The sequence below is a fragment of the Natrix helvetica genome (assembly GCF_964273705.1).
Source record: "Natrix helvetica genome assembly, chromosome: 5".
In the NCBI taxonomy this organism is placed as follows: Eukaryota; Metazoa; Chordata; class Lepidosauria; order Squamata; family Natricidae; genus Natrix; species Natrix helvetica.
Genome location: NC_138551.1, coordinates 41,510,970 through 41,538,723, shown reverse-complemented (window position 1 = coordinate 41,538,723; position 27,754 = coordinate 41,510,970). Strand labels below are relative to the sequence as shown.

The 27,754-nt window shown below is 42.4% G+C and overlaps 1 protein-coding gene across 7 annotated transcripts in view; it reads right to left on the bottom strand.

The window, feature by feature from the left end:
* CROCC2 (ciliary rootlet coiled-coil, rootletin family member 2) overlaps positions 1 to 27,754 on the bottom strand; it is a 108,105-nt gene that overhangs the window by 23,696 nt on the left and 56,655 nt on the right. For all 7 annotated transcript variants that reach the window (XM_081954441.1, XM_081954447.1, XM_081954442.1 and 4 more), the window contains 7 exons: positions 18,953 to 19,096; positions 8,406 to 8,644; positions 8,136 to 8,295; positions 7,422 to 7,589; positions 6,629 to 6,980; positions 5,836 to 6,020; positions 1,384 to 1,504 (listed from right to left, as the gene is read on the bottom strand). In XM_081954441.1, the coding sequence (XP_081810567.1) occupies positions 1,384 to 1,504; positions 5,836 to 6,020; positions 6,629 to 6,980; positions 7,422 to 7,589; positions 8,136 to 8,295; positions 8,406 to 8,644; positions 18,953 to 19,096 (1,369 nt within the window). The remainder of the gene's footprint in view (positions 1 to 1,383; positions 1,505 to 5,835; positions 6,021 to 6,628; positions 6,981 to 7,421; positions 7,590 to 8,135; positions 8,296 to 8,405; positions 8,645 to 18,952; positions 19,097 to 27,754) is intronic.

Here is a 27,754-nt window from a genome sequence, read left to right as displayed (position 1 = left end):
ATATAGTTACATCTTTTGGTGGTTTTTAATGAAAAAAGACACTCTTAATTTTTGGTACGCTATAGAAACCATAAGCAGCTTGCTGTGATACCAGAACAATTATAATTAGTCATTTCTCATAAATGGCAGAATCTCCAATTTAATAAATCATTTGTTTATTCATCAAACTATGTAGTAAAAACAGTCATTCATGAAAAAGACCCCCAGATGGCCTGACCTTTTCCTAAACCTTTCAATGCCCACCTATACAGACAGTCCTCAACTTACAACTACAATTGAGATCAGAATTTCCATTGCTAACCAGGTGTTTGTTAAATGACTTGTGCAGTTGTAGTTTTTACCATGGCTGCTAAGTGAATCCCTGCAGTTGTTAAAGGAATCACATGAATGTGAATTTGGATTCCTCCACTGACTTTGATTATCAAAAGCTATCTGGAAAGGTCTCAAATAGCCTATCACATGGTCCTGGGACACTGCAACCATCATAAATACATGCCAGTTGCCAAGCACTTGAATTTTCATCAGGATGCTGCGACAGTTATGAGGACATGTAAGTCACTTTTTTTTCAGTGCCGCATCAACTTTGAATAGTTGCTAAACAAATGGCTGTAAGTCACAAATTACCTGCATTAGAAAATTAGGCTGGAGCTTCACATGTCTAACTGTGGTACAATTATGATTTCCATCTAATGAGAATTAGAATGCCTGACATTTGCTTACAATCTTTTGGTATATTAAAAGCACAGGTCCTATATGATATTTGATTTTGCTTTGTTTTTATAGTTGTTAGGAAAGCCCACTTGATTACAGTCATGAGAAGTAGATATGATTTGCAAGTATAGGTAACTAATCCCCAGCATTTGCGTTTTAAATGACAAGCAGCCTTTCTGAGCTACCATGTTAAGAAGGAAAGCAATTAAAGCAGAGATAAACTTAATCCTCTTCCTGACCTCTCTCCATGCCCTGAATCTGCTGCTCAGTCCAGATATGAATGTCTAAATCCACAAAATCTTGATCCATATGTGGAAAAAAAGCAGATTCAGAGCAGAGTAACATCTGGCGTGGAGATCAAACATCTGCCCTGATATCACTGTTCTTTCACTTAAAGCAGTAGTCCCCAAGCAGCTTTTTCAGAAGTTTTAGGGATTCATTTCACTTGCTTTGTATACAACTTGCCCTGTAACTGTCTTTATCCAGCTAAACAAGCAAAGAACCAGAGGTGAGAAAACAAATAGGTAAAAGAAATTCTTATGGATGAAGGGATAAAGTAACAGAAGAAGAAGAAGAAGAAGAAGAAGAAGAAGAAGAAGAAGAAGAAGAAGAAGAAGAAGAAGAAGAAGAAGAAGAAGAAGAAGAAGAAGAAGAAGAAGAAAAAGAACAGACCTTCCTCACAGTCTGCTAAATACTTCTGGAGTTGCAGGATACGGCTTTGTGTTTGGTCGCGGTCAGCTTCCATTTCATTCAGCTGATGACTCGTATTCATCACCTGAATTCTTAGATCATCCTGGAAACAAGAGATAGGACATATTCATGATATCCCTGGCTTAACACCAGGAAAGATATAAAACTCATACCAGATACCAGTGACGTGCAGTGAGGTTTATGGCTGGTGAGGCTGGTGACGTCATCAGGAAGGCGGGGAATGGGAACACGTGTGCAGGAGGCTGAGGCTGCCTCAGCCTCCTGCACACATGGTCCCATTCCCCGCCTTCCTGAGTCAACATGAAGGGGACCGTGGAGCGCGAACCGGTGGAGCGCGCTCCGCGGTCCCCTTCATGTTGACTCAGGAAGGCAGGGAATCGTACCACGTGTGCCTTTCCCCCCTTTTTTTTCTTTTCATGATGAGAGCAGTGAGGCTCTGCCTCCCCTGCCTCCCCTGACCACACGTCCCTGCCAGATACATGTATTTTTAAATTTTATTTTATATCATCTATAATTTCTTCTACTAAGCCACAAGGGTAATTTTTAACATGGACAGCTGTTGAAAAACAACTACAACAACATACATATCCTAAAATCAACATTAGATAAAACAAATATTTAAAATTAGAGCAAAGTAACTGCATTTCCAACAAATGATAGATCACTGGTAATCAGGCTATTATCGATAACATGAGCCATAAGATTGCCAATAATTTCTCAGACAAATAATTCTCAACCAAACTAGTTAATACTTTTATATTGCTCTTGATACATAAGCAAGTATTAAATGTGTATTGTCATAACTCTAAAGTTAACTCAAATGGTTTTCTTGTCTTACAAAAACCCGATTTCATGTTCCACACCTGTAACTTAAGACATTTTACTGAATTGTATGGTATGAAAGAAGTAGCCCTTGCTATTTTAAAATGTTAGTGTTGCTCAAGTCTTGGACAGAAATAGGCTACCTCCTGTGTATATCTTAATTTGGCAGCAGACTCTTCCTTTCTGAAAGTGTGGCCTTGCCTACCCACAAAAAACTAAACAGTTTATCAACAATGTTTGCTTAGCCAAAATGCCTTGTATTTTGAAGTGATAAAAAGAGGGGGATCTGCAGAGTACTTGTGTCTGGAGAAATATTAACTGTTTAATTGATTACATTTAATTACATTTAAATTAAATTCAGGTTTTATCCCATTTTCCTCCATGTGGAGGTTAGTATCTACCATCTTCCATCATTGCATAACCCTGCCCAAAAAGGTCTGTTTTCATGGGCCCTGGAAATTGACAGTACATTTCAATTTCAATCTATGTATTATCAAAAAACTCTCACAGTACAAATCAAATGCTGCTCTGAATCTTCTTCCTTGAAGCCAAGGCCAGAAGCCTTGGAAACAATTATTACTAAATTATTTTCAGTCAATCCAAATACCTTCAGTTTTGAGGCTGCATAGCTTTCTTTATAACTAAATAAGTAAATAAGCACCAGGACTGTACTGGTAAAATTAAGAACACTGAGTTTCTTGTAGCTCATAAAGTGTTAACTGAAATATGTTGTTATTGTTTGTAGATACTTTTTCATTTTTTCCCTTTTCTGGTTTACACAAGTTAACAATAAATTCCAGGATCTTGGTGGACAGGACAACAAAGCAAGGAATGCTTTAAATGTGATGTAGCCCAGAATTAACTGATTTCTTCATTTGTCAGAAAGGCTGTTGGATGATCTGATGCTATGATTATTGTGACAAGCCATGTTTTTTTAATTATTCTGGTACAGTATAAATATTTATTCATTTTTACAAGAGGCATGCTTTTGAGCAATAAATAGCACATGACAGAGACAGGGCTGAACTGCCCTTGAATGTTGCTAAACATATGTCTTGGGAGTCAACTTGGGGTCACAATAAGTTAAGTTGGCTCATATGATCCCTCCAAAATGGAGTTAGAATAGCTAGATGATTTTCAGTTCTAGGTAAATAAACTGGAAGGAATTTTGAATATCCATTTCTTGTTCACGAAATTATAGATGCAATTTTAAAGAAACAATATGCCTTCATAAATTCTTTGCTGAAAAAAACCCCAACCCAGCTATAGTGGAAAGATGCATACTTCATACTAAGCCAAAACCAAACAAAAATTTTAATAGTATCCTGTGATATATGAACTCAACCATAGCAGAGGTGGGATTGGAACAAAAGTCTTTTATTCCCAAATGAAACAGTGCTCTTTTTACACCTTGTTATTTACTTCTAGTTCATACCATGATCTTATGCTTGTAAATTATCTTATGTCATGTATGTAAATGGGGCTATATTGCACTGATTCCTCTTCTTTCTTTAACAAAATTCCAGTTGGTGCTAGTGGGACAGGAGAGCTCCTGTGGAGTGCTGCAAGGGTCAGATCTCTCCTTCTGCTATTTAACATTTACATGAACTCCAAGCTAGTCAAGATCATCAAAAGTTTTTGGGGATTGGTGTCATCACATGTCAGGTGCAAGCAAACAGAACGATCATAAATAACTTCAGGTTTAAAATGTATTGTTCATCACCTGCATTGCAATACAATGCCGTAAGAATCTCATCAGATTGCTTTCCTTCCCTTGAAACTGACCAGATAAGTAAGGCTTTATGGTTTTGGGATGAGGTGATGCTTATGTTGTTTGTGGATACGGAACAACTCCAAGCTAGGCCCTCACTTGATCCCTCCTGCCAGCTTAGCTGGCAGTTCTCCAGTATCAATATGTTTATAATACACAGCTCTACATTGCTACCCCAGGCTGGTGATACCATTGAAGTCTTCTCAATCCTGAAAGATAGATGGGGGAGAATAGGCTTAAACTGAATTTTTTAAAAATGGAATTAATGTTTCTCCATTGGGTTTTTTGTCTGCTCCAATGGTGTCACTTGATGGGAAGGTACTACTCATGAAAGTAAGGTTCATGACTGGGGATTCTTCAGGAATAGCAAGTTGAGACTTAGATTTATATACCACTTCACAGAGCTTTATAGCAGTTTACAGAGTTGGCATATTGCCCCCAACAATCTAATTCATAAAGCCTTACATAATTTGGTGCCTAGTTATTTGCAGAACTGCGTTCTCTCACTGGAATGAGCCTGATCATCTTGATTTACCAGAAAAAACTACTGGTAATACAGTAGTTAGGGAATTTAGGGGAGTGAGAGTGACAAAGCATGATTATGCTACTTTTCATGGTTGCACCAGCTGTTTGGAATGTTGTCCCAATGGAAATCTGGTTGGCTTTCACTCTGCTTACCTTCCAGAAGCACCACAGATTAGTTTCCTGGTTTATTTAGTTTGGTTTAATTCATTTCATAGAATTACTAATTTTCCAGTAGTATTTGTGTACTCTTTATTTATTTATATTGTCTTTTTATTGCATATTTGTTTATTATTTCTTATATACAGGTATCTTATCTATACATCATCAAAAGCGCTTAAGGAGTTGATGCTCTATAAATGTTGATGAAGATGACAATGATGAAGGTCATCACTGCTAAAACATAGTAAAACATAATATAAACCATTTTCACTGTGAGTAAAAGAAATGGATTATTTATTTGTTACATATTTTAAGACATTATTGGCTTTGATCCAGAATGATTAGGTAGATTTATGTGCATAATGCTCTCCAGGCACTCAAATAATCATGCTGAAACTTTGATAATAATTCTAGTAAACGCCCTTAAAGCTAACAGGATGCTGAAAAAAAGCATGGCGTATTATTTCAAATGGATTCTTAGAAACACATGCTTAAGGGATGGATTTGTACATAGACTGAAAAGCAGAACAGAAACTCTAGTCCACACCTATTCTATTTATGTCTTAAGCATACTTCCTAGTACTTAAATGTTACTACTTGAGTAAGCCCATAAGTAAGTCTCAATTTTTGTACACTGAATTACAATCTTAGAATATTTTAGAATATTTATCCATTTTGTCTGGATAAATCCAATGAATGAAGAAATGGCACAAAGATTTGAAAGAATATGAATAATCTAATGGAAATCAATGGATGATAAAAACCTATTTTTAATAGTTACCTAATTATATATTTTATTTTTAACTTCAATTGATATGAGGACTAATGTCTATATTATCTATATCTATATTAAATTCTTTGTATCAACAGTAAAATATGAACAGAAGCATAAAAAGAAAGGTGCTATTTTGCCACAACTCCTTAGCATTAGCTTTATTAAAATAAAGTTGACTTGTACTTAGATTGTGATAAATTAATGTGCTCTTATAGTTTTATAAAACGCCAAATTTGTAGCTATGAGTTTTTCAAAGTTCACAAATTTATACCATCTAAATCTCAATATCCTTCTCATACTCTCTGAATCTTTATGGAGGTAGAATTTAGAAGAAATATTTGAAAGAGATGTCCTTGCTTACCCTCTCTCTTTGGGTGTCCCGCAGCTCCTGAAGGAAGTCCTTCAAAGCATCTCGAACTACTTCTGGATCAATTTCACTTGTGGTTTGCTCACTCCTGAGAGGAGAAGTTTGATGAAATGGTGAACGGGAACGGCTCCTCTCAGGTGATCCAGTGCGAGATGCAGGTGTTTGGCGTCCACTGGTTCCTATAAAAAACCCCAAATACTTGCTTGGTCTCAGCCAACAGTCAAGGCTGAAATGGATTTCCAGAAGAAAAGACTTCACAGACTACATGTGATAACCATAATAAGGTTATCTAACAGATCATATATTTTTTTATTGGTAGGAGTATTTTTTGTTGCCTAAGGAGAGGATGCTATCATAATTAGCTACCTACATCTTTTCAGATGGCTGTACCTCCACTGTCCACAAAGCTTTCAAACTGCCTCTCAGCTATGATGTTTCTTTTTGGCTAAGGTCTATGAGATAAGTAGCTATTAAATACATAGTTTTGATTAGTATATTTTTCAAATTCTGCCTTTGTAGTTTGTAAATCATGAATTATGGATTAGTGCCACTAATCAACTATGGATTTATTCAATAAATCATATTTTAAAGCTTTAATTATAAAGCTTTAATTATACATTCTGACCCTTAGAAAGTTTCATTTCCAAGGATCAAAATATAGAAATTTTCAAGTTGTTTGCTTGTTTATTTCATTAAATTTATGAATCTATTATAGTTGCCCACTCCAACAGATTCTGAGTGACTAATCTAATTTAGCCCATAGCAGTGAAAAGAATTTAAAAATAACCTTTGACTGGAGAGGAGGATCGTTGGGGAGATGGACTCCGACTTCCAAGTCCCAGTGTGCGACGGAGAGTGGAGTGGAGTGCCACTAACTTCAGTTCAACCTCCCTCTTGACTGCTTCAGTTTTGGCTAGTTCTGTTTCTAAACCATGGATGCATCCCTCACAGGTGCTGAGACGCAGCTGGAGACTCTCGTTTGTCCTGTTTGCTTCCTGAAGCTTCACTTCCAGGCTATAGAGTTCATCCTTCCACTTCTTCTCCTTGATGCAACTCTCTGCAAGGCTGTGCTTTAAATCCTGCTCTTGAATTTGGGACTTTACCTCTGTAGAAGACAGCTTCTTTTGTAAGTTCAGCACCTGGAAGAAACAAAGTCATGAGGGCAATGTCTACATGGAGGGGAGATTCCAGAAAATTGCAGAGTTGTGGTTTAGATAGGGAAATGAGGAAGAAAATCCTGGAAAAAAAATAGTGGAAGATTATTTATTAGCATATACTATTGCTAAGAAAATTGCATGGATGGACCTTGTTTTTTTTTTCTGCCATCAATTTTCTATGTTTCTAAGTCACCAAGTCAACCTCAACTCAAAAGGACACTTCATCTTCACTACACATAAAAATACTATACTGCTATATGTATTTGTCTTCACATTTACATCCTTATCCCATTAAATATGCAGTTTATACCACATCTTATCTCCATTACTCTCTTTCATAATATGCTGCCTTCTTTCGCTATCAACCTCCTCTTCAATTCTTCTTCATTAAATAATCATTCTTTGATATTATGCCATTGTTACCTCCTTGTGAGCAGAATCATGGCCAATCTCTAGAGTAGATATCTTCTGTTTGAGATCCAGAACCTCTTTGCTGTTCTGCTGGTCCTGTTGTTCTTTTTGCAGCAACTGATGTTGTAATTCAGTGACTTCCTGAGTTTTCTTGCTGTTCTTGCTCTCCAGAGATTTTACCTGTGCAGGAAGAATTTGAATGTAGATAGTCTTCAATACAGAATACATGCCCCAAATTCCCAACCTACACGTGGACTCTTCTGCATAAAAGAAGTATTGCCATAATTGGCAACTCCTTCTAATTGCCATGATTGACTGTATCTTTGGAATTTCCAATCATAGGAAGCCTAATGGAAAACTAACAGATTCTTCAGCAAGAACATGCTGCCTATTTGTTGTATATCTATCATGATATCAGGAAGGCCCAAAAAGGAAAAGAAGTTCTAGGGATGAACTGCATCATAACTGAAGAGAAGTCATTACATGCAAACATGATATCAGGATAATTTCCATTTGATTTTCAAATAATAGCAATAAGTACATTTTGGATGGTGCTACTGCAGTTGCTATAGTTCACTCTACTTAGGTATCAATCTCAGGAGTTAACAGTAATGTCAATGATACATCCTTCCTACCCTTCATTGATCAGGTCAAGTTTTTCTCTCCATTAACCTGTTACATTCTTGGACCTGAATTGAACAACGAGAAAGTCTGTTTGTAAGCTACCTCTCTGCGCAGCTCCTGAAGCTCTCTTCTGGCTTCCATGTGTGCCTTCTCTACTTCCCGTAGATTTACTCGGAGCTCTCCCACCTCTACCTCAACTGTGGCTTTTGCTTCTTCCAGAATGGCAATCTTCTGTTCTCGTTCTTCCTTGATTCTCTGCAGTCTACAAGAGGTCAAGTGTTTATTATCAGTCATCTCTAAAAACACTATGTCTGTTCCATCAATGTGTATAAGCTTCTTCTCCCAGCCTGACACTGTGCCAAGTCTGCTGACCTGAGCTTCTCATTCTCTGTTTTTTTTACAGCTGCTCTGAGGTCAGCATTGGACTTCTGAAGTGCTTCCTTTTCTCTGCTCTCATCTGCTACAGCCATGTGAAATTCCAGTAGCTCTTTTTGTCGCTGATCACAAGCCTCTTCTGATTCCTGCAGTCTCTGGTGAAGCTCAGTGAGTTCTTTGCGAACATCTTCATAGGTATCTTCTGCCAGCCGTAGTTGGACTTTGAACTGTTCTGCCTTTAAGAAAAAGCTACATCAATTTTAAAATACTTTGGAAAATAATCCTAATGACTTCAAGGGGATATTACTCCAGGGGAGTTGATATTGGTGTACTTCCAGGGTGAGGTTGGATGCAAAACACACAAAGGCACCATGCACATGTTATTAGGCATCTACTATTCAGAAATAAGTCCTATCATTCAGGGGTGGGTTCTGGCTCCCACTACTGCTGGTTCACTCAGGGATGCACTGCGCCCATGCTTGATGTGTACCACACACGCATACGCAGTGCAACAAAAAATGCTCTGCACATGCGCAGAAGGCAAAAACAAGATGGTGGCACCTATGGCACCGCCTAGATAACTGCTTCGGGGATGTGGCAGGCCTGAGTTGCTGCCGGTTCCATCAACACACCGAACCGATAGGAACCCACCTCTGCTATCATTATACGGTTCATGGGGTCCTTGGTGCTCTCTAAGCTTGGTGGTTTCTTGTAGATATTTCATTACTAAACAAGGTAACATCATCAGTGCTAGGATGGACTAGGAATAGCACCAATGGTGGGTGTACTGTACTGTTGCCTGCCGGGAGCACCAGGTATTGTTCTGGTACAGTGCTCCAGAGAGCCCACCCACCCGCCAACGCTCTTTACTGGAAATTTTCGGGTCTTCCACGCAGGCACACAGAGCGTACAGTGCCTGCGCAACACTCTGCCGAGCAGCTGGAGCGTCGCGGGTGGTAAGTATGCATATGTGCGCTGTGTGCGCATGCGCTGCATGCATTCATGTGATGGGCACCCGGCCCCGTTGCACCGTACCGATTGCAACGGAATCTGGAACCCACCACTGACTAGCACTGAAGATATTAACTAGTTGATAATGAAAAATCTGCAAGAAAACAATCAAGCTCAGAAAGTAGCAAGGACTCAACTTTTCAACCCTGAACCACAAAAATTCTCTTCTATTTGTATCATAAGGTCAGTATGCAGTGGATTGTAGTCTTGGTTGATTGATTAAAACGTGCAGATGAAAATTTGATCTCCGGAGGGAAAGGCATACATCTGCAATTGAGTACAATTTGCCCCTGCTGGATGCCCTCCAACTACATTGAATGTTTTATGTATCTATATTTTAACAAAGTAAGTATTTAAAATGCAAGTTTTGGGGAAATATAGTCTTATTCTAAAGCCTAACACAGAACTGGTAATGTATATTAACTAAAGGAGAAAGTAGCAATAAAAAAACCATATAATCTACATGTTGAATACTGTGGAGCCTGGCCAGCAGAGGGCGTTCAAAGAAGCCCTCTGATTGGTCCAGGCGCACGCTCCAGCCGGCGGGAGAATTAGTTAAATTCTATTGGTTAGCCGTCTGACAGCTGCAAGTATAAATAGCTGTCAGACGGCTCGCGTTCTGTTCGTTCCTGTCAGCCTGTTCAAACCAATAAACCCGTTGAACTGACAGCTGCCTCAGTCTCCTCACTACGAATCTAACACTGGCGACGAGGATGGGCGACACGGACCCTCATGTAGTGCCTCCAATGGCCACTAACGCCGCTTTTTCACCGTTCCGACCAGAGGCTGAGGCTTGGGAAGCGTTCCTCGAACGTTTTGAGTGCTTCCTTATAGCCCATGACCTTATCAGCCTCTCACTCGAGCGTAAACGCGGCATCTTTCTTAATTACTGCGGGCCAGAGATGTTTGCCACGGCACGGGCCCTTGCTGCGCCTGATCCAGCCCACACACTGCCATGGGATGAACTGCTCCTCCGCCTCAAGCATCACTACGAGCCCGCGCCATCTCGTTTTGCCCGGCGGCAATACTTCCGTCGCTGCATACAGAAGGAAGGCCAGACGATCGCCCAATATGTTGCCCCCCTCCGCGCGGAGGCTATTCATTGCGAATTCAGCGACCTCGAAGAGGCACTGCTGGAACAATTCATTTATGGTCTCCGCGACGTCAAGCTACATCGCCGCATTTTGGCTCGGCCTGAGCTCACCTTAAAAATTGCGGTCGATGACGCTAGAGCGTATGAAATGGCTGACCAATCCACCCCGGATTTCAGCCACCTCAGTCAGTTTCCACACGCTGCCTACGCGCCTCAATACCCCTATGCGGCAACGCCTTCCACCTACGCTCCATCTACTGCCTCCACCTTCCGCACCGATATGGAGCAGACCATTGACCGACTTCAATCCATGTCTACAAGGGACGGACGTCCTTGCCTCAGTTGCGGCGGCCGCCACAACCGCTCCCAATGCCGTTTCAGAGCAGCCCTCTGCCACCAATGCGGCAAGAAGGGTCACCTCGCCGCTGTTTGCCACTCAACACCTCCGGACCATCGCACTCAACAACAAGTTCCTCAGGCGCCCCGCGCTCCGGCCCGTTTACCTGCTCGGCGCCAAAATTCCCTCACCGTCGGCGACCCTGCCGCAGCTCTTCCAGAATGGCTGGTTGACTCGGCCTCTTCCTCTACGGAGGGCCGAGGTAAGCTGCACCTACCCATCTTCATTGAGGGAGTTCCTACCTCTATGGAAGTGGACACAGGATCAGCATGATCCATCATGTCCTGGGACACCTTCCATGCATTATTACCAGCCTTCCGTCGCACATCCCTCTCTTCCCCAGACTGTCGTCTTCGTGACTATCAGGGAAATCCCATTGACTTGTTAGGCTGTGGGAAATTTAACATAACCTACGGCTCCTGCCATGCCATTCTGCCCCTATTAATTGTTCAAAATCCTCTATCTTCCTTATTGGGGTTGGATTGGTTCAGGGCGCTGGGTCTGTCAATCTCAGGGGTCCACTCCCTCCTTCCCTCTCCTCTTCCCTCCGCTACTTCCCTCTCCTCCCTCCTCACCAAATTTGCCGATGTCTTTGACTCCTCCCTCGGCTGTTATACGGGGGCCCCCATCTCACTCAATCTCGACCCCTCCGTCGCTCCCATTCGCTTGAAAGCTCGCCGTTTGCCTCTGGCTCTTAAAGCAAAGGTGGACGCAGAGCTCGACAAGCTGATCAACCAAGGCATTCTCGAGCCTGTTGATTTCTCTCCATGGGAGACGCCGATAGTAGTGCCCTTAAAGTCCGACAGATCCATAAGGATCTGCGCGGACTTTAAGTCAACATTAAATAAGGCCTTACAATCGCACCCGTACCCTGTCCCAGTGGTGCAACATGTATTGCACTCACTGGGCAAGGGCCGAATTTTCGCTAAGTTAGATCTTGCACAGGCGTACCAGCAGCTGCCTGTGGACGAGCCCACCGCGCTTGCGCAGACCATAGTAACACACCGCGGCGCATTCAAATGCCGCCTTTTGCAGTTCGGAGTAAGTGTCGCCCCGGGAATCTTTCAAGGGTTAATGGAACGCCTGCTCCATGCCATTCCCGGGGTCACACCATATTTCGCTGACGTTTTAATCGCAGCCCCCGACGCTGTGGGACTCGTTAAAATGTTACGCGCTGTCCTACAGCGTTTCCGCGCTGCTGGCCTGCACTTAAAAGCGTCCAAATGTAAATTGGGGGTTCCTGCCGTAACATTTCTGGGTTACCGCACTGACGCTGACGGTATCCACCCCGATCCTGATAAACTCGATGCTATCTTATCGGCACCTTCCCCTACCAGCAAGACAGAGCTTCAAGCCTTTCTAGGGCTCCTAAACTTTTATGCCTCCTTTATTCCCCACAAAGCCACCCTGGCTGAACCCCTCCACCGCCTTCTCGACTCTGCAACCCCATGGAGTTGGACAAGCCGCGAGGCGCAGGCGCTCGCGGCTGTCAAACGCTCCCTCACTGCTCCTCCAGTCCTCGCCCAATACGATGAGACGCTCCCCCTTGTTTTAGTTTGTGACGCTTCCCCCTTTGGGGTTGGGGCTGTCCTTAGCCATTCCTATCCTGATGGCTCGAACGTCCCATAGCTTTTTACTCCCGCACCTTATCAAAGCCAGAGCGTAATTATAGCCAGCTTGATAAGGAGGCGCTGGCCGCCGTTGCGGGGGTAAAACGCTTCCATCACTTGTGACTGATCATAAGCCCCTTCTTGGCATCATTGCAGGGGGCCGCCCCACCCCCCCAATTTTGTCCCCCCGCATGTCCCGCTGGGTGGAATTCCTTTCTTCCTACTCCTATTCCCTTTCTTATAAGCCCGGCGGGCATATTGCCCATGCCGATGCCTTGAGCCGTTGCCCCCTTCCTCTTCCCATTGCTGACCCGGCTCCTACTCATTCCATTTGCCTCCTCACCGATCTCTGCCTTCCAATGTCCGTTTCGGACATCGCGCAGGCTTCCCGCACCGATCCCATTATCTCCCGCGCTATGGCCGCCGTAACTCGAGGTTGGACCGCTTTTGCCTCGGATTCCCTACTGCTGCCTTTCTTCCGCTGCCACTTAGAGCTTTCTGTCCTGCAGGATTGCCTTCTATGGGGCTCCCGCATAGTCATTCCCTCCTCCCTGCGCAGCGCTGTGCTGTCTCGCCTCCATGACGGCCACCCAGGCATCGTCCGTATGAAGGGCCTTGGCCGTGGATATGTCTGGTGGCCGTCCATGGACGCGGACATCACTTCCTACGTCCAGCACTGCTCTGCCTGTCAACGAGTGCAAGCTGCCCCTCCTACCTCTCCGCCCCGAGAGTGGGAGCGACCTATGGGCCCATGGAGTCGCTTACACATCGACTTCATGGGTCCTCTTGACGGTCACTCCTTCCTTGTCATTGTGGACGCCTGGTCCAAATGGGTTGAACTCTTCCCAATGTCCAGCACAACCTCCGCGGCCACTATCCGCGTTCTCAATTCCCTCTTTACGACCCACGGGCTGCCCGATGTTATCGTTTCTGATAACGGGCCCCAATTCTCTTCTGCTGAATTCCTCTCCTTCCTTACTTTCCTCGGCATCCGCCACGCCCCCGTCTCCCCTTACCACCCTGCCAGCAATGGCCTGGCAGAACGGGCCGTGCGATCTGCCAAGGATGCTTTTGCCCGTATGTCTGCCATTCCGTGGCCCACCCTCCGTTCCCAGCACTCCACCCCATGCCCCTCCACTGGCAAAGCTCCCTCCGAACTATTAATGGGCCGCCGCCTCAGGTCTACCTTAGACCGCTTTCACCCCCTCTTTTCTTCCCCTCCTATAAACCCCTCTGCACCCCCGAGGGCCTTTCTGATGGGGGAGGAAGTATTCCCCCGTAATTTTGCAGGGGAGCCGAAATGGGTACCGGGGCAAATCTCCGATGTAACAGGGCCCTGTTCTTACAGGGTCCTCCTCAACGATGGGAGATAATGGCGGCGGCATTTAGACCTGCTGCGGCGGCGACCGGCAAAAAAACCTGCGAACGCAAACACCGGACCGAAACATCCAGGCCCTAGCAACGCCACCTGCCGGCCCGACCATGAAAAAAGACCTGTCTCCGACTCCGCGCAATACCCCCCCGGTGCGCTGGCAACCTTACCTGCTCCGTTTGGTTCTTTGCAGGGGGTTGGGCCTGCCGGGGCCATTCCACCAGCCGTTCGTCATAAAGGCGGAGCCGACACTCCTTCCACCTCGGACAGTGCGCCATCTTTGCCTAGGCGTTCCCAGCGCGTGTGCAGACGCCCAGGTTACCTCGAAGACTACGCATGCGCGATCCGGGGGAAAGGGGTGTTGAATACTGTGGAGCCTGGCCAGCAGAGGGCGTTCAAAGAAGCCCTCTGATTGGTCCAGGCGCACGCTCCAGCCGGCGGGAGAATTAGTTAAATTCTATTGGTTAGCCGTCTGACAGCTGCAAGTATAAATAGCTGTCAGACGGCTCGCGTTCTGTTCGTTCCTGTCAGCCTGTTCAAACCAATAAACCTGTTGAACTGACAGCTGCCTCAGTCTCCTCACTACGAATCTAACACTACATATACTAGAACTATATATGGGTGGAAACTAATCAAGGAGAGAAGCAACTTAGAACTGAGGAGAAATTTCCTGACAGAACAATTAATCAGTGGAACAGCTTGCCTCCAGAAGTTGTGAATGCCCCAACACTGGAAGTCTTTAAGAAGATGTTGGATAGCTGTTTGTCTGAAACGGTATAGGATTTCCTGTCTAGGCAGGGGGTTGGACTAGAAGACCTCCAAGGTCCCTTCCAACTCTACTATTGTATTGTATTGTATTGTATATATGTCTACTAAGAAGAAAGGTGTTCAGTAGGACTTACTTTTGAATGTTAAGTTTATACTGTAGAATTTTACTGACTTCCTTTTTAAGTGAGAAATATATATCACTGTCTGAAATATTAGACAAATTTTTTCTAATGAAAATTTGACCTACCTTTCATATTGTTACTAAGATAGCTTGTGGCTAATAATTTTATCAAGCAAGTAATATTAATGTTGTCTTATGGAAGCTGGTTGTTAAAAGATGGTTTTCTGATACAAATCTCCTTCTAAACTGACATACTTTCTTGTGAATCCCCCACACTAGCAAAGATAATATCAGTTAGAGCAGTTCATGAAAAGAACAAATAAATCTGGTTTTGGAAAACTAAAAAAAAAAAAAATAGAGAGAGGAAGAGAAGGAGAGAATGAGGCAAAATTCTTGTCTTGAGGAGTAACAATAACCATGACGAATAGGGTTGGTTTAAGAAAGACTGGCTTTTCTGTTTCATATACTCTACACTGAGAAACTTTGTATGTTTATATTAAGGGAATTACATTGATTGCTTAAAGTGCAAGTCAGTTTTTGTTATTCAGGATAATTATGGTCTATATAGTTGCTGTGTCCCTTGAACGGTGTCCATTGGACTATAAAGTTGTGAGTCCCTTGAACTGCAAGGCGATCAAATTGGTCAGTCCTAGAGGAAATCAATCCTGACTGCTCTTTAGAAGACCAGATCCTGAAGATGAAACTTAAATACTTTGGCCACCTAATGAGAAGGAAGGACTCACTGGAGAAGAGCCTAATGCTGGGAACAATTGAGGGCAAAAGAAGAAGAGGACGACAGAGAATGAGGTGGATGAATGGAGTCACTGAAGCAGTAGGCATGAGCATGAATGGACTCCAGAGGATGGTGGAGGACAGGAAGGCCTGGAGGAAATGTTGTCCATGGGGTCAGGACGGGTCAGTCACAACTTTGTGACGGGTCAGTTGCTGTGAGCTCTGAATTAGCAAATACCGAACTATTGATCATAAGAGAAATACAGGACCCAGAAGGCAGAGTGTCACCTTGTTCAACCTTAGCTGGGAATATGCACATTGAGTGACTCAATTTTTTTTGCCACTCTGCATATATCTGTGAACGACCATGATGGTGCTCTGAGCATTGATTTTGGGGTTACAAATACAGTTAAGCAAGTAAGTGTAGTTGTAAATACAGAATCTTCAAATAGTGACAATTGGCTGTATCTGCTCTGTGGGGAATTCTATTGCAAAAATATAGCAATCTTCTTCAACTTGATGTGGTCTACAGTGTCCTTGAAACTTTCCTTCTCCCTGATTTCTTTCCCACTCTTGAATGACATAAAAGATGACTAATTCCACCTTGTCTGCAAGACAGGATGGAGTTTACCAACGAAGGATGTAACAGCAAAAGATTGGGAGAGACAACAGCAGTAAAAACGGAAGATCAGTTTTGAAGTATCTGAATAATTGCAAATGGCAACAGATGAAATTCCTAGATAAAACCAGTAGCAGTGCACATGTACCATTTGAACTTCAGCTGGACAGACACAGAAGCATCTTAGCTTAACAGCTTTCCCATGAACTACAGAGTGAATTAAAATGGAGAAGAAAGAGTGGTCTGGATTTTATTCAGCCTTCCTTGGAAAGCTGTGCTTGTTTGTGCAATGCTCTGTGCACTGTGTATTTTTGAGAAAGGGTAGGAGAATTCTATAAGAACCCCAATGTCCTATGTTTTTCTTTTGAGCTTTCTTTCTTTCTTTCTTTCTTTCTTTCTTTCTTTCTTTCTTTTTTTCTTTCTTTCTTTCTTTCTTTCTTTCTTTCTTTCTTTCTTTCTTTTTCTTTCTTAATTCTTTTTACTCTGAAAAGCTCTAACATTATCCAGATCCTCCCTGTTGGCCTGGCTCATTCCAACCAGCTCTGTGTTATTGTTGTTCTGTTTTTGAGAAGGATTAGGGTGAGACCCTTTTTCTACCAGCCCCCACCCACATATGGGATCCACAAATGCACTCAGCATTTTTCTGCTGAGCTCAATAGAAATTCACGAAGAAAGGTCAGTGACCAAAGAGAAGGGCGATCCATCATAAAATAAACTGTTTTTATTCCCCAGGATAAGGAGAGGGGGTTTGCAGGGGGTGGGATTGAAAAGAAAACATCACACAAAACTCTCCCCCCCCCCCCATTTTCATACATTCACGCCTTCCTGGCTAATTCCTCTCTTGTGTTTTCTCCTTCACAAGAATATTGCAGCTAAGCTCATAATGAAATTATTATAATTATATATTGACTAACATTTATAAACAGCCTCTTTTGAAATCATGCCTGGGTTGCCAGGCCTCCAGCTGAGGCTTAGACACATGGAAGAAGGTATCTAGGGTGGGAGGAAAAGACACATGTTTGTGTGGTAGTGGTATGTCCGTAGGTAGGAGTGAGCATGCATTGAAGTGTGACTCCGCACACTTACGGTACATAGTCTGTGAATTCAACTAATTAAGTTCACATAAAAAGAACAGATATGTACATGAGAATCTTGAACAACGTCTAGGTGAGCAGCAGACAGATACATGCTACTGGCGGCTTGCCAAAATAGACTGCCGTGTTTAAAGGTGGTTGTGTGGAGTGTGCATGCACAGAAGAGTCCGTGTCAGTGTTCTTGTACATATGGGAAGGCAGCTCTGTTCAACTCAATGCTGACTTCCTCAAGTTAAAAGGCTGTGAAAATGTTATGGTTCCCATGGTGATAAGTAGGTCAATGCTGGCGCCTGTGAGGATTTTGCTCTGTGTTTCTTTGCCCTCGGCTTGTTATATTAGTCCCTCAACTTATTTCTCCCCCTCCCCTCTCCCTCTCCCTCTTTCTTTCGCGTGCTGTTGTCTCTGTTCCCATCCTGTGTTAGTCTTTCTCTGCCCATCCTGCCTCCATCTCTGAAGATCTTCCTCACCCCCTTCGCCTCATCCCCATTCCTTCTGCCCTCCCTGCCCTCTGAAACAACCCTCTTCTCTTGCTTGTGTGGTCCCTCCTGGGGCTGGACTTTGAAATCTGTTGAAAGGAGGCCATTTTTTGCCAAAATAAACAGCCTGTCATGTTAAATTACTCTCTCTTCCTCTTTTATGTCCTTTAATTTTCTATTTCCCCCTCACCCCGTCCCTTTCTTTCTCTGTCCTCCCTCAGGCTGGGGTCATTTTTGTTCTGCGTTCTCAGTTTGTAAAGAATTAGAACCCTGGAAACATCTGGCAGTGGGTGAGGGTTACCATCTGGGGTAGTTTTTCAGAGTTGCAGATATTTGGAAGAATGTAAAAAAAAAACCCACTCTCTAGAGTTTGGATATTAAAAAGAGGGGACATGACAGGGTGGGCAGTGATTTCTGCTTCCAATTTAACCAATGGCAAGTCGGTGTTGGAACTGGAGTAAAGGCACTGACTAGCTGGATGAGTGCCAATTTATCTAGCCAATACCCATCTTGGGAACACATTGGATACTCCACATGCTCTGCAGGAGGCCACATCCATCCGGAATACAGGCAGATGACAGCTATTCAACAAGTTCAACGTGCTATGATAAAAGCCCCTGGGTCTAAGCTCATCCAGGGAACAACACGGCACCATTTGTATAATCATTTCCATTCCCCAAACTCTCAAAAGACATTGTGAAACTGACCTATAATAATTTCAAGTTCTGCTGTCCTGGAAACCCAGAGAATATGCTAGAGAAAAGAGCTGGGTAAGAATTTCTGCAAAGGGGGAAACAGACTGCTCAGCAGTTCCTTAGGAAAAGTTCCACTGCAGTTTCAAATACAGCCCAGCAAATTTAGGAATGGATTGATTCTGCTCTTGGACATAGCTGAAGCCCTTTTAGAGGGGTTTGCAGTGTTTCAAAGCTTGCTAAATTTGTTTGCCTATATGTGGCAGTGTTATGAATTTATATCATATTAGAACCTCCTCCTTAATCATATTACTCATTTGAAAAATGATGCATCTCCAACACCGATTTCTTAAAATGTTTTGTCAGGTGTTTCTGCTAACATTTAGCACTCTTAACGTCTATGGAAGCAGAAGACTTTAGATTTTAAATCTGTTTATATTCCCAGCTCGCACTGATAGCCCTTGTTGACAAATGGATACACAATCCACTTTCGGGGACCAATATTCAACAAGGATAGAGAAGAAATGGCCAGAAGTGACAGCTAAAGAGGCATACATACCTCCCGCCCACTAAGTTCTTTCTCTCTTGCCAGCTCCTTTATATGTTCATTTAGGCGTTTGACCTCTTTCTGATGTGCAGCCATTGCATCTTCAAATTGTGCCTGGAAGGTCTGTAGTTCTTTGTTGATGCTGGTAATTGTGTTCTGTAATGAGGACAAGACAGGAAAAGGTATGGCATGAGCTAGCTTTGCTTTATAGGTTCAACACAAATTTAAATAGGGTTACATTTTCCTTTAGCAACTACTTGGATTGATCCGATTCATAAGAACTCTAGAAGCACAGATTGTTAGAACCTGCAAGAGATTCATGTATCAAGTATCAGAGCAGGAAAATTGCATTACATAACTGAACTGTAAACTTTTCTTCCTTAGTGATTTACAAAATCTTCAGAATGGCTGGGGGGGACGACTAATTTTACCTTCTGTTCCGTGGATGTTCACTTTTTCTTGAGCACAGGCCATGATTTATGTAGCCTTATCTCACTGTTTTCTATATCACAGAACTCCAGCCAATAGTAAAACATAGAGGAGAGCCAAAAGAGCTGAGACAATGCATCATTATGCCAGCAGCTTGTTCTATCACTACAGTATAAGCTGGGTTCCCTTTAAACGTATTAGTGAGCAAAGATCCCAACCCATGCCTTTTTTCAGTGACCTTGTGACAATTTTCTTAAGTGCTAAATGTGCTTTTTGCCTAGAAAGGGATAGAACTATCAATCACTATGTACAATATTTGATATTTACATCCCTTAGAAGTGCTGAGGTCACACTTAGACAAACTGTAATTATTTAAATTAAACAAGAAATTGGAATGGTGTAATCTGGCTATCCTATCCTTATCATGAAAGAAGCCTTATGGTCATAGAATGAAACAGCATCTGGTTTGCTAATCCTTTTAATAAAGGATACTGCTCTCCACAAATATACTGTTACTAAAGCAATTAATTTTATTTTCTTCAGTGACAGCTTCTTTCTCTTCTTGGAAAGTAAATTCCAACATTTGAGATTGAAACACTCAAGAGTGTTTCACTTGCATACTGGTAGAATAAAAGAAAAGTCCAATATCAGGCAAACAGCATATACCAAAGGATACCAATGCTTTGTAAGTCAACATTTCATAAAATGTACTAATTATGTTATATAAAGATTCTAAGTTACAGCTTACAATCATTCTAAGTTACAGCTATATAACCAAAGCTTGGTTAAAGTATCCATAGTATTATGTTTGCATGGCATAACATTACTTTCAATAACAATATTCCAAACCGTGTTATGGCTTAATGTGAAATATTAACCAACTAAAACAACCAAAATTATCTCTGAATGATATTTGCAACATACTGAGGTGGGGGACACTTCAAGTTGGTCTGACTTTGCCTTAGGCAGGATCTTAGATTGTCCCATTCCTTTTCCAAACAGCCCACAAATCTATTGCAGATGCCATTAAGCTTCTCTTGATCCTGTAGGCTTCAATTTGGATATCCCTCCCCCCAAGTGTGGATTTTCTCCCAGAATTCTCAGCAATGGCTACACTGACTGGAGAATCATAGGATTTGAAATCAACATCTTTGGAAAGTTCCCAGGATCCAAGATGGGAAGGTTGCTCTAAACCTAAACATTTGCAAATGATTTTCACCAACAGAACTTTTTACTAAAGTTGCCTTCCATAATTTCAAACTTGGTTGAAAGTTTTGTTTTATTTTTGCTTTCTGGCAATTAATGATTGTATAAAACTGTATTTCATAGTCATCATATGCCAAAACTGAAAGCAAGCTATTAGATCATATATGCTACCCTGGCTTAACACTCAGCAACACCCTGATGAAAATAAGCTCAGCAGAAACATAAATATTGATCAGTTCGTCCTTTGCTGCTACTAAATATCCATAATCCTATACTGAAATTACATTGTCCAAAAGTTTTGACAAACATTCAAAATATCAGTAGGCTGAATTAATGCCTCTTTGTATGGGTCAGAAAAGGTGAAATAAAAATATCCATACATTTCCTTATTGCAACTCATGGATTCGGTGTTCTTCCTCTTCTATGGCATGGGATCATGGAGCAGAATTGAGACAAGCAACTTAGTCATCTAGTAAAAACTACTAATTGGAACATTTGTATCTTTTATGGGAAATGAATCCCTTGGCAAAAGAGAAAAGGAAGATACTGGAAACTAAAGCCAAGATGCTGTATGGGAATTGGGAAATGTAAGCAGCAATGGGTTGCTTACAGTCTTACTTCTGCTATGTTACTATGAAATGATGTAAACTTAACTTTAAGGTATAGAGTAAAGCAGCAACATGCAACTTATATTTCTTGAGTAACAAAGCAAGGACTATACTCTAGAACAAGACCAGGGTCAGGATAACCAAAACAGCAGTATCCTATTAAAACTACATTTTATTTACATTATCATTGCTTTAAAAATAATTAATTCTAGGTTAATTTGGTTAATCTCTGGCGGGCCAGGACAGGGGTTGCTTCTCTGTCCTGGTCCTATTAGACCTCTCAGCGGCTTTCGATACCATCGACCATGGTATCCTACTGCGATAACTTGGGGGGTTGGGAGTGGGGGGCACTGTTTTACGGTGGTTCTCCTCCTACCTGTTGGATCGGTCGCAGTTCATGTTGACTGGGGGGCAGGGATCAACCCCGAGGCACGTCACTTGTGGGGTGCCCCAGGGGTCGGTTCTCTCACCCCTCCTGTTCAACATATATATGAAACCGCTGGGCGAGATCATCCGTGGTTTTGGGGTACGGTATCATCAATATGCTGATGATACCCAACTTTTCATCTCTACCCCAAACCTTCGACGTGATGTCCCGATGCCTGGAGGCTGTGCGGATCTGGATGGGGAGGAACAGGCTCAAGCTCAATCCCTCCAAGACTGAATGGCTGTGGTTTCCGTCATCCCGATTTGTGCATCTTGTTCCATCTTTGATGATAGGGGGAGAAATTTTAGCCCCCTCAGAGAGGGTCCGCAATCTGGGAGTCCTCCTGGACACACGGCTTAGTTTAGAAGAACACCTGACAGCCGTGACCAGGGGGGCCTTTTACCAGGTTCGCCTGGTACGTCAGTTGCGCCCCTTCCTGGATCGGGATGCTCTATGCACAGTCACTCATGCCTTCGTCCTTTCTCGCCTGGACTACTGCAACACTCTCTACATGGGGCTGCCCTTGAAGAGCATCCGGAGGCTTCAGCTGGTCCAGAATGCGGCCGCGTGGGTTATCATCGGGGGTACCTAGGTGCTCCCATGTTGCACCCCTTTTAGGCGGCCTGCACTGGTTGCCGGTTGTTTTCCGGGTGCGATTCAAGGCACTAATTATGATCTTTAAAGCGCTCCATGGCTTAGGCCCAGGGTACCTGCAAGACCACCTACTGCCACCAGTAGCCTCCCACCATCCAGTACGATCCCACAGAGGTGGCCTCCTCAGGGTGCTGTCGGCCAGACAGTGTCGGCTGGTGATTCCCAGGGGGACAGCCTTCTCTGTGGGAGCACCTTCCCTCTGGAATGAGCTGCCCCCAGAGCTTCGCATAATCCCCAACCTCCGGTACTTCCGACGCGCCCTAAAAAGTTGGCTTTTCCAGCAAGCCGGCCTGGCCTGTTAATTTTAACTCATTTTTAAAATGTTAGTGTTATATTAATTGGGTTTGTTTTTTGGGATACTTATCTAATTTCCTTTTAACTTTTGTGATATGTGTTTTTTAATGTTGTACGCCGCCCTGAGTCCTTTGGGAGAAGGGCGGCATATAAATCCAATTAATCGAATCCAATCCAATCTAATATGATTTACTTCTCATATTTTAATATTTCCTTTCACTTACATTTTAAAAATTCAGTTTAACAACATATTTTAGTGGGACTATGGGGACTGTGATCCAGACTTTGAGGTAGGATGGGCATGTGGCTTGCAACTAGAGCATCACTGGCATACAGCACAAATGGAGAGCCAGATATCCTTTAGAACCGTTGAACAATTTTGGAGAAACCTCAGTCAGCACAAGTAGCAAGGAGGAATTTTGGGAGGTGTTTGGGAGACTTTAGAGAAAACTTCTTAAAAAAGAAGTTAAGGAAGACAATTGTGAATTAGAACCAATTACTCAGAGAAATGTGGGCTTCCTTTCACTGGATATCTGTTAGGTATATTTTAATATGATTCCAGCATTGAGATTGGGTTGAATTTGTTGTATCAAATTCAGCTACAGCTAAATGGCCCCTTCCAGTGCTATGATTCTACCTTTGGTAGCTTGGCCTACCTAGAAGAGAAGAACTGTAAAAACTAATCATTGGTTGTTCTGAAAGTGTACAGCAGGGTAACACAATTCAAAACCCACTGTACATGATAGCAGGGGTCCCCAATCCCCAGTCTATGGACCGACACCAATCTGCGGCATGCCAGAAACCGATCCATGCAAATGAGTTAAGCCCTAATCATGGGATGCAGGCAGCATGCGAAACCATGCCCCCTCCAGTCCATGGAAAAACCTCTCTTCACAGAACCAGTCCCTGGTGCCCAAAAGGTTGGGGGCCACTGCATTATAGCATTGCAAAGGGCGAATTTCCTTCAAATTGAGTTCAACTCCTGGTGACAACCTTAACACATTCAGGCAATATTCTTAGCAACAGTATAGACACTGTTTGTTACTGCCCTCTTCCAAGATGTGTTTATCTGCCCAGTCTAGCTACAGCCCAGGATTCCTTGAAACTCTCCTATCCAAGTTCCGATCAAAGGGATCCTCCTTAATCTCTGAGTCCAGGCAAGATTAGCTGGTGCTGCTACCTACAGACTCTATAATATAAAGAATAAAGATGAATAATACTGGACGTGTATAATCAATTTATCCAATAAATGATCAAAACAAAATTCAGGATGGCTCCTGCCAAACCCCTGAGAGCTCAGTAAAGGAAGTATGGCAGCTGAGAAAACAGGTGAAGGCATTTTATTCTTCCCTTTGCTCTTCATGACTGCCTCACGGAAACCAGTTCAGCAAGCAGCTGCACTTTCCATCATCTTGGCAGAAGACTATGCCCCACTGTGACTTGTATCATTTGGTCAGAAGGTCTGGATTTCCATGGGAAGTTCTGTGTGTGCTTCGGTTGAAGTGGCCAACCTATTTTCCTTCCAAGAGAGTGATATTTTCCCCTCCTTCCTTAATTCTACTTCCTCATGGAAGTAAACTGGTAACCTGACAATAGTAATAAATGGGATTTTGGTGGGAAGGCTTCCAATTTAGGTTGCTGGTTTCATTGTTGGTTTGTCAATCTGGATCTTACGCATGCTAAACATGCAATGTATTACTGAGTTACTCCTCATCTTTAAACCTGAAAAGCACTTTGCATAGTGCTGTTGCATTCGTTTTAGCCTGGAAATGTAAGCTGGATAGGTTACCGCTGTTAGCACACCAAAATTAAAGAGTGTCAAGGTATTACATGGATGGAACAGAAAGAGTTCTATCAGTTCTTACAGGAGCCCAGACTGGAACAGGGATAAACATCTAAAAAGAGGAATAAGACAGATAGGAGCTGTAGTTTGCCTTATTTGAGCTGATGGTAGGCAAGAATATTGGACTGGATCAGGAAGCATGGGCTGCTGGCATAGATTGAGGAAACCAGAAATAGGGCAGAAATTAGAGGGCAGAAATTGCAATTAGGGTTCTGGTGTCATAGCCATCCTGTGATTACTGTGCTTAAGGATGGCTTTATCTAGGTGCTGCCATTAGATACTAGTTAGCCAGCATGGTGGAAGACAGTAGCCAGTATAAGGAGCAGTGGAAATAGAATGATTATTGCAAAAGTCACAGGTAAGAAGACAAAAATGAAGGGATGTATAAAGAGTTGCAGCTGCATGAAGGATGAAGCAGGTTGAAACAAAGAGAGAAGAGATATGCCAGAAATATGCAAACTTAACTAGATGAGGAAGAGGGTAAATGAGTCCACTGTTAGTAGACTGGTTGGTCCAAGGTTTAGTATATATGGAGGTGATTATTTTGTTCTCCGGGTGGAGTCAGGCAATAAGTCATCTGCAGTGAAAAAAGGGAAGGTGGCTATTTTGCTACAAAAGGATGGGGATCTATTGGGAATATATCGGCATCTCCCTGGGAGATTTCAATTTCTGGACTTTGGGTGGGGTTCAGGTATAGTTCTGGATTCATAGTGAACATGATAGATCATTTCCATGGGTATGGAAAGAAAATTTGGTGTGAAATGTTGTAGGAATAACAATTAGCTATGATAGAAAAGAAGTCTGTGTTAGGCACATAGAGATGTTTGTTTATTGAAACAAAACCTCTTTTGAAAAACCAATAATATCAACTAATAACTCCAATAAACAACAACAACAACCCTAATTGCAAATCTGAAGACATGAGTTAAATTTGCCCAGATCTGTTTAAAAGACAGAAAAGAGAGATTGGGTATTAGAGAGTATTTATAATGTAGTGTTGAATATAGTATTTGTCTTGTCTTGTTAACTGATTTGCTTTTTTGACGACATATCATAAATAGATTTCTACATATTGAAATTGTATAGAAAAGAGAAGAGAGATGATTACTGAATCAAATCACAGATCATGGACTACAGGGTTACAAAGAGTTAAAAATCAAGCAGGTTGGCTAATGTCTGTGCATTGCTCTATGGCCAGATGATATTAAACATTCAAGTTTCCATATATAAAAATACATTTTTAAAACTATTATCCAAAATCCACAACAACATGCTTTCATTTATAGAGTTATTAGCTATCTAGTGCTATCAAACTGTGATAATTTATAGCTTATTATCCAAATTTCCACATAATTTTAACTATGTTTATGTTGTCTCCTCTACATCTATCCCTCTGAATCTTTACATTTTTAAATAAAATATTATTTTATTTAACATCAGATATTCCACTGTTTCAATCTGATCAATTCGGGACAATCAGTATATCTATATTCTGATGAATGATGATATATTACTCCTGTATATGCTTTGCCTATGCTATCTAAGTGATTCTGCTGCCATGAACTTATATTTAATTTTCCCCTCAATTTTTAATCTTTATTCTTATAATAAGTCTATTGCCTACATGGGGAATTGACTTGTGGATACTTAGTGCCACCTAGTGCTATCTAATAAGCAGCAGTCTGAGACACGGCCCAATCCTGATGATAGGATATAGTCTATATAGGTGCATCACCCAAGGTTCCTCAAGAACATAAATCTTTCCCAATCCTATACCTTCCAGATGTGTTGACAATTTATCATCTGTAGCTAATATAGTTAGTCATCCTGACTATAGCTGTTGGAAGGTGTAATCCAATACATCTGGAGGGCAAAACCATTTCCAGAGTTAACCAAGTGGTATAGGCTAAAATAGTTAGAATACATAATAATTCACTTAACAATTATTTAATGAGTGTCAGAGGTATTGGCCCCAGGACATTATTGAACACATCTGGCTTCTTCAATCATCCCATTTATAATTGGAAACAGCACCCACATCACAGGACTTCTTGGAGGAAACACCACTGATCAATCTGATCCTCTGATTTAGGATAGTTCAAACTTTTCAACCCTGTGGCTTCCAGATGTGTGGAACTATAATTTCCAGAATTCCTGGGCTCAAGGAGAGCTGTGATCTCTTGAGAAACTTATTTCAGAGGTAGTTATGTTACCTCAAGTAGCCTGATAATGTGATTAGAGAGCAGGGACATGCTTACTAGCTTTGCCTGCTGACTTTGATCCCAGTTTCTATGCTCATTGCTTTCCCTGTTGCAGAAATAATGTCTATAGAAGGCTGCAACACTGGTACAGGAATGTTACATGTGAGACAAGGTTAGCCAGCATATTCCTTGTCATCACCTCATTGCATACATTGCTTCAAATTTTAACTGGGTAAATCTTGAAGCACTTCAAGACTACTGCCAAACTTGTGATCTCTGAATATGTTTGTAATGCAGCCGCCAGAATTCCTAGCCAGCATACATATACATGTTTCTGTGTTTTGTTACTCTGAAAGGGAAATATGTTGTTGTTGTTGTTGTTGTTAGTTACATAGTCATTTCTATTCAGATGTAGGATCTCCTGTTGGACTAGATGACCTGCAAGGTCCCTTCCAACTCTGTTAATCTGTTAACCTAACGAATCTTTTCCAAGGATCTAGGATGATGATGATTTTTATTAACAAAACAGTTGGCGTCTCTTTGAATTAATCATATCGATCAGTCTTTTAAATGATAGGAATAGCAGTAGAAAAGGTAGAAGTAACATCATAGTTACTTCCATTCCTCTGTGTGTGGGGGAGGGGGCAGGAAACCTCTGGCAGGCACTGCAGTTCCCAGAGTAGAGCAGGATGATTTCTGCTTCCCTTGTTGTGCTTGGGAGGCTGTGTTTTGCCATCTAGGCTGAAGGGAGCTCCTCTGGGGATTCAGAGAGGGGGAGCTCCAGGAAATGAGATGCTCTTGGGCAAGATCTTTTCTTCTGGAGCCAAGAACTTGCTCACTGCTTTGCAAGCCACTCACAAGCTTCTCCAAGAGGACGGAGTTTGGACCATGCGTGGAACACAGCCATGCGGCTTCCAGCTATGAGTTGCAACATCCTTGCCCTGGGGAGAAGCATCTGGCTTGCATTTGTTACCTCGCCCTTCTCTGTTCCAGCCTCTGTTCCTACTCTGTTTCTGCATGTACTACCTTGCAGAAAATAGCTCACTGAATCAGGTCCAGTCTCAGAAGGAGGATCACAGTCATCAACGGGTTTAAAGTTGTTTCATAAAGCAAGAAACGGAGGGCTAGAAATAAGATTTCCAGGCAATCGCA